Source organism: Xiphophorus couchianus, chromosome 14 (assembly GCF_001444195.1).
Source record: "Xiphophorus couchianus chromosome 14, X_couchianus-1.0, whole genome shotgun sequence".
Classification (NCBI taxonomy): domain Eukaryota; kingdom Metazoa; phylum Chordata; class Actinopteri; order Cyprinodontiformes; family Poeciliidae; genus Xiphophorus; species Xiphophorus couchianus.
Genome location: NC_040241.1, coordinates 9,410,024 through 9,417,638, shown reverse-complemented (window position 1 = coordinate 9,417,638; position 7,615 = coordinate 9,410,024). Strand labels below are relative to the sequence as shown.

Genomic DNA, 7,615 nt, shown 5'->3' with positions numbered 1-7,615 from the left:
GCCATTTTCCATTTTTTATAAATTTTTTTTGTCAAAATTGAGGGTTTTTCTTCAATAGCTTCCAGGTCATGTGACCTACTGACTCAAAATCACTTTGAAATAATTATAATAGTCTCTATAGATAAGGCACAGTCATTTGTTTTCCATTTTTGATTAATTTTCCATTTTTTATTAATTTTTTTTGTCAAAATTGAGGGTTTTTCTTCAATAGCTTCCAGGTCATGTGACCTACTGACTCAAAATCACTTTGAAATAATTACAATAGTCTCTATAGATAAGGCACAGTCATTTGTTTTCCATTTTTGATTAATTTTCCATTTTTTATTAATTTTTTTTGTCAAAATTGAGGGTTTTTCTTCAATAGCTTCCAGGTCATGTGACCTACTGACTCAAAATCACTTTGAAATAATTATAATAGTCTCTATAGATAAGGCACAGTCATTTGTTTTCCATTTTTAGCCATTTTCCATTTTTTATTAATTTTTTTTGTCAAAATTGAGGGTTTTTCTTCAATAGCTTCCAGGTCATGTGACCTAATGACTCTAAATCACTTTGAAATAATTATAATAGTCTCTATAGATGAGGCACAGTCATTTATGTTTTATGTTTTTATTTTATAATTCTTAGGAATATTTTCCTTAAAGTTTAAGATTGTTGCTTAATAGTTTTCAGATTACGTCATAAAATGACTTCAAATCTCTTTGAAATCATTCAAGTACACTTTATACATCACACATAGCATCAATGCCAAACAAACATATTACATTTTCATTTTCCACAGATATTTTCAAAAAGTATTTCGAACAATAATGAACACAGTTTCTAGTTTCAAGATTAACTACACAATACACATTTCCAACTGCCTTTTTTTTTCTTTTGAAATTCTGTGCTCTTCATATTTATGCACAGGGCATGGTACCATCGGTCACAGTTGTCACACTGGATCTGTTCACAAATACAAGAAAATATACATGTTTAGCAGTACTGAACTTACTCATCTCCTGTCACACAGTTTGGTGTTTACTTGCTTGTCATTTGTTATATAAAACATTTCATGGCTCCCAAGAGTTATTTCCTGTGTCTACTTCTGAAATTTACATTGACAACTCTTGATTTCTCACCCAGTCTGTCATTCCAGGGCCAGACCCCGGGGCTTTGTATGCAGCGCACATCGCACACCAACAGTGGTCATCGAATACTGTAATCAAGAAGAAATATACAGCATAATATACAGCATATTCAAACAAGATATATATATATATATATATATGTATAAAACAAAATAGCTAATTATTTCAGAAAATTCATTTAAAATTATTAATACTTGGAGATTACTTAAAATACATTTGTAAAGTAACTTCTCTAAATTATCAAGGTTGCATATCGTTTAGGTATTTTTGTCTGTTTGGATTGGCACTGTTGGTGGTTTATATTTTGTTAAATGGAATTTGCATTTTGTAATGTTTTTATGTTTTTATTGACCTCACGGGCTGCAGGAGCTAATGAGGGCAGACCCTATCTAAGTTGACAGAGTCATTGAAACAGTGAATTAATCGAACTGTCAAGATGTGCTTGTCACAAAGAAATCAAAACTTAGTGTTCCCCAGCGAAAGCAGCGAGATCTGTTTAGTTTTGTTATCTTTATTGTAAGTTCATGTTTTGTATTCCAATGTTTGTATATGTTTTAGTTTTCACATTTATTGAGGTTATTGTGGTGACTTTGATGATGGTGGTTGATCTTAATCAAATAAAATAAAAAACCTTAAATTCACCAGTCGAGACTGGTTCAGTAATGAAAGAGATGGGGAGATTCTAAAATATATATGTGTGTATGTTTATGTATTGTAAGTCGAAATGAAAGACATGCACATATGGTATACCTGATGCATCAAGGATTTGAAGAGCGAGAGTTCTTCTTTCACTTTTCATTGCCTTTTTTGTTGTGTCAAAATCTACATCTGGCATCAGAGGGAAGGCTTCCATCCAAGCTTTTGCCATCTAAAGAAAAAAAAAAGTTTTTAAAGACTTTTTTTATTGCATTATAATGCATCAGACTTAAAACATTCATGTGGACATATATAGTGTATCCACACATACTAAAACAGGTATGTTTGTTAGTACAGATACCTGTAGTGAAACATCTAAATGTTTCAACATTTAGAAGATGATGGAAGAAGTGTAATTACAAATACTGTGTGGCATGTTGCACTGACCCCAGTTATGGGCTACTGTTGGGGGAGTCTGTATTCCTCCAAGTGAATACACACTCTTTCCACAATTCCGAAAGCCCATTTTAACTAACCATAGAGACTGTATTTGATGATAGACAACTTTTCTCTATAATAATTACACAGTGTCCACACTTGTATAACAAAAAACATGAACTCGTTAATTTACTTTGACTACAATAACTCCACAGCTGCTTCCGTCTTGTTGAATAGGGTGGCGCATTGTCCCCCCTTTCCATTGGATCCCAACCCAGTCTGTTTTTCCATGGCATGTCCTTCTCATTTTGAAGTATTCTCTGGATAACAAACAAAATGATTTGTGTAAGAGCAATTGTATTCTGTAATTACACTCATAAGACAACTCACGCTTTCCTCTTATCAGTTTCTATTAACAACAACAATGTTAAGTTTATTGAAATTAATATTTACATAAATATTTAAATTAATGTAAATATTTTTTACACAATATATTTGTAAAAAATATTAAGGATAATATATTTCCATAATGTATTCTTAAATCTGAATGTCACACACATTAAGATTTTTAACTCAATCTCTATGTGGTCACTTTGCAAATTTATTAATTTTTAATACATTTTAAAAATTTATTAGAGCTTTATTTACTGTATTCTTTTAGCTGCCTTTTGGGAGTCCACAAGCTCAGATGATACTTGTGCAGGATCTATTAGGAACACAGTTCTGGCTTCTGCATTGATGTACTAAAACAGATCAACAAAGGAAAGGGGCATAACAAAGAAAAATTTCATTAAAACTAATGTGAATATGTCATGCTCTATCCAAACCATAAAATGAAAAAATATTTATTATAGACAAAAAATTACAAACCAGCAACTTCCAGTGATTGTTGTTCACAAGGACAAATGACAGAACTGCTTCATAGTTGTCAAAGTTTACCTGAAATGGCATTTAAAAATGTTCAAAATTTAAATGTTAACATAAAGAAAAACTTTAAGCACATGTCTCGCAATTAATCTTTTCCCACATGTCAGTATTTACTTTTACTTAAAATTTTTCTTTTCAATGACAAGGTGTTTTAAAAATGATAAAATAATCAATACACTGTTTTACAAGAATTAAGGTGTTAAATATTGCCCTGTACAGGCTGCTGTGGGATGGTGTAAAGCTTGCAGTGATGTTGATGTTAGTTAGTAGGACACATACAAGATATCAAATGAAATTACTTAGCCAAGATTAATGTGGGTGCAACTAGATCAAGATTCTTACTTCTACTTTATTAAATGATTGACATTTACATTACTCTGAAATCCTATATGTAGTGTCTAGTACAGAATTTTTTTTAAAATGTGGAATTAATTATGTAATGTTTTCTAAAGAAGTTGTCCAGCCTTACTGCCATGTTCAGCTCTTCATTTGCATGGATAACCATATATATGACACTTATATTTGGAACTTGCATGGCAGTGAACAATTACATTAATTTTGTCAAGTGTTTCAATGTTTAAAACAGCCAAGTAGTCAGTAAAACATGGCAATTCTTTCAGAAGACTCTTTTAAAACCAACCCAGCTTTTAATTCAAACCTTTTCAAAAAACTAAATCTTGTTCTTCTTTTTATCAACAAGCACACATATTTGCCAAAAACACATTACATATGATTTCATGTTAGAAGTAATTTTGTTGTCAATTTTGTAGCTCTGTGTAAATGATGTGTAACTGTGAAAGTTCTGTTCATTCATCTTATAATGACATAATATAGCAACAAAGAAATCCATTACCTTTGGTAAACTTTGTCTAGGAAGCTCAGTTCTGTCCCCGAACAAAATCACACCAGCTGAGTAGTGATTCAGGATGTAGAAGGTGTCCATGACTCCCAATGCATGGGCAGCCACATGCAGAAGGCTTTCAATGATCTGCACAAGGAATATCATCATTTCCACATATTAAACATGCATCCAAAAGTCTTCTCATACAAATCTCAAAATTGGTTTGTATTAATATTGAAAATGAAGATGTTTTATAAATGACTGAAACAAACACATACCTCCCCTGTCAACCACTGATATGGTCGAAGAGTGCACAAGTCAGAATGATGAATCACAATGCTCCGACCTTTAATCTGTGACGGAACAACTGCTACTACAACTTCTGTGTCACAATAAAAGAGATTTCGCTGTCAAATGGTTTAGGGATGTTCTTCTTACTAAAAGTAAATTTTAGTCAATTTTGACGTAAAAAATTAATAAAAATTGGAAAATTAATCAAAAATGGAAAACAAATGACTGTGCCTCATCTATAGAGACTATTATAATTATTTCAAAGTGATTTTGAGCCATTAGGTCACATGACCTGGAAGCTATTGAAGAAAAACCCTCAATTTTGACAAAAAAATTAATAAAAAATGGAAAATTAATCAAAAATGGAAAACAAATGACTGTGCCTCATCTATAGAGACTATTGTAATTGTTTCAAAGTGATTTAGAGTCATTAGGTCACAAGACCTGGAAGCTATTGAAGAAAAACCCTCAATTTTGACGTAAAAAATTCCTAAAAATTGGAAAATTAATCAAAAATGGAAAACAAATGACTGTGCCTCATCTATAAAGACTATTATAATTATTTCAAAGTGATTTTGAGCCATTAGGTCACATGACCTGGAAGCTATTGAAGAAAAACCCTCAATTTTGACAAGAAAAATTAATAAAAAATGGAAAATTAATCAAAAATGGAAAACAAATGACTGTGCCTCATCTATAGAGACTATTATAATTATTTCAAAGTGATTTTGAGTCAGTAGGTCACATGACCTGGAAGCTATTGAAGAAAAACCCTCAATTTTGACAAGAAAAATTAATAAAAAATGGAAAATTAATCAAAAATGGAAAACAAATGACTGTGCCTCATCTATAGAGACTATTATAATTATTTCAAAGTGATTTAGAGTCATTAGGTCACATGACCTGGAAGCTATTGAAGAAAACATTATATTATTTAATATTAAAATTATTGAAAATATTGTATATGACTTTAAAATTTTATAGATGCTATTTTGGCTCATGTAAAAGCATGAATTAGCAATGACAATTAGTTAGTTGGTTACAATTCAAGGCATTTATTAACATTTCTTTGATAGGAATGTTTGGTTCGGTAATTTGTTGATAGTCCCTAAGTGAACCTTCGGGCGCTGCGGCCGGGAGCGATAGAGAACCGCTGGCCGACAGTAACGTTCATAAATCGGATCAACCTTGAGCTAAACGCCGCTTACTCCCCGGAGCTCGAATATCGAATATCCAACTTGAAACTAACTTCACTGCGGTCTAGTGTTAGCCTCTTTAATCCCCCTCAGCATTTAAACAGCGAAAGAAAACATATTTACGAATTTTCTCATACATTTGACTTTCCTCTGTACCTTTCATTGACAGAAGAGTCAGCAGCAGCAGCCCTAACTAACTTAAGCATAAAGAGATCCGAAGAACACGAAGGAGGCGGGGCTTAATCATCCAATTAAGTGCATTGTTTACCATAGTGGAGCATATCAAACTATTCAGTTTGACTCTGTTCATCCTGGTTGGTCTTGGTAGTCGGTGTTCTTGTTATTTTCATTAGAAAATATGGATCCTAGGCTTTTTGAGACAATCCTTCAATATAAAGTTCATGGTTCTTACGAGAGTGGTTTGTCAAAGGCTCAAAAAACTGAAATTCGTCGCAAAGCGAACAACTACGAAGTTGAAGGTGAGTATTATTTTTAAGTCTTCTGTAGTTGGGGCCTGCCATGCAAAGCAATGGCAGGAACCTATTACTATTCTCCCAAGAAAGGTTTCTTTATTATTATTAGACCGTACGGTTTTCTGTCACGGTGCTTCAGAGCAAAGTCATGCGACAGGATTTTCTGAGGCTGTCTGAGGCTCTCTCATGTATTTGACTAGAATTTCAGATCTGGGCAAACCATTTATTTCTCTCTTCGCTGTTAATGCTGTGAGTGAGGTAGAGATATGAATTGCGGGACTATCGCAGAAGACAAATAGGCCTCTCATACGCTTCAAACGCTTTTCGAATATGTATTACGGTTCCCGAATGGAAAGGAGTTGTTCCCAATGCTTTTTTATGGGTAAAACTGGCTGGCTCAAACAGAGTATTCTCTGCCCCAGCCTCTCTCACTAACAGTTCACACTTTGCTGAGACAATTATTTACCATAGCAACGGAACTCAAGAGGCTATTGGCGGAACACTCAGTTGAAAGATCAGGACTGAACTGGCCTTTAGAACTACTTGCTGCTATGGGCTGTATATAACTGATTTAACTCAGTAACTGTTACACATGGGATTAGTTCGGAACTTTAAAATGAAGCATAATAATAATTTCAAAATAAAAGCCTTAAATATTTTTAAATCAAGTAATTGCTCTTTTGAGCATTATATAACTGATTTTATCCAATGACTACATGGGATTAGGTTGGCCCTTTGAAATGAAGCTTAACAACAATTGCAAAATCAAAGCCTTGACTATTTTTACATCATGCTAATTTTAGCTGATACACTTACTTTATCATACTGAATGGTGCATGTTAGTCAACAATCTTGTGATTCTCCTCATATGATTGCAGCGTTCCTTAGCATTGATGCTAATTTGTAGCATGAGAACGCCGGGCCCAAACCGACGGGCACACTTTAGCAGGCCCCGGTTAAATTTCTTAAGGAATTTTCTAGTTGTATCTGTTCTTTTTCTGAATGTATTACTTTAAATAAATTCTTATGGTTTTTGTTATGTGAATGGAATGTCAACAGTACAGTCTACGTTATCTTTGTTTATAAAACTACTCATAACATTTGTTACTGAGGGGAGAAATTTAACTGAATTATGTGATTTGTTAGTTGTAATTGGAGAAACCAAATGAAACTTTTGAAATGACATTAATTGCAGCATTAAAGTGAAATGGATATGCCTGTCTAAGTCTATATTTTGTTTTGAATACTGTTGCTTTGATATGGCATATAAATTTACTCTGTGCTTAAAATTGAATTTTTTTCAAAAACGTTTTGAACAGACTTATTTACATATAACATTGCTCCAAAATAAGTGTTTTCTGTTACTAATTTGTTGGTGATAGGACAAGAACTGTTCTACGTGAAAGGACAGGGAAGAAATACAAAATTAAAAGTTGTCTGTGGTACCACAAAAGCCAATGAGATCTTCTTGGATTTCCATGCAAGCGCCTCAGGAGGTCACACTGGCCATAAGAAAACACGAGATGCCATTTCTCGACGTTTCTACTGGCCTGGAATGACTGGAGACATAGATAAATGGGTAAAAACTCATAAAATAATTGAATACAAAATAATTGTACATACATACAAAAGGTGCATATATATATATATATATATACTGTATATACTGCTCAAAAAAATAAA

General features: G+C 33.0%; 1 protein-coding gene across 1 annotated transcript; it reads right to left on the bottom strand.

Moving 5' to 3' along the window:
• Positions 1–589: 589 nt before the first annotated feature.
• On the bottom strand, positions 590–4,358 carry LOC114157416 (uncharacterized). The gene is made up of 8 exons (XM_028038360.1): positions 4,251–4,358; positions 3,985–4,119; positions 3,075–3,143; positions 2,853–2,947; positions 2,398–2,524; positions 1,881–1,998; positions 1,122–1,198; positions 590–945 (listed from the first exon to the last, which is right to left on the bottom strand). Exons 2-8 carry the CDS (start codon positions 4,072–4,074, stop codon positions 835–837), a joined length of 687 nt encoding a protein of 228 aa, XP_027894161.1. The 5' UTR covers positions 4,075–4,119; positions 4,251–4,358; the 3' UTR covers positions 590–834.
• Between the last annotated feature and the right edge of the window lie 3,257 nt (positions 4,359–7,615).

Bases quoted from the DNA above. Each gene is read 5' to 3' on its own strand.
- LOC114157416 (XM_028038360.1), bottom strand. From the start codon at position 4,074: ATGGACACCTTCTACATCCTGAATCACTACTCAGCTGGTGTGATTTTG. The intron at 3,144-3,984 runs GTAATGGATTTC...ATGCCATTTCAG, and splicing joins CTAGACAAAGTTTACCAAAG to GTAAACTTTGACAACTATGA. The intron at 2,948-3,074 runs GTTTGTAATTTT...GATCTGTTTTAG, and splicing joins ACAATCACTGGAAGTTGCTG to TACATCAATGCAGAAGCCAG.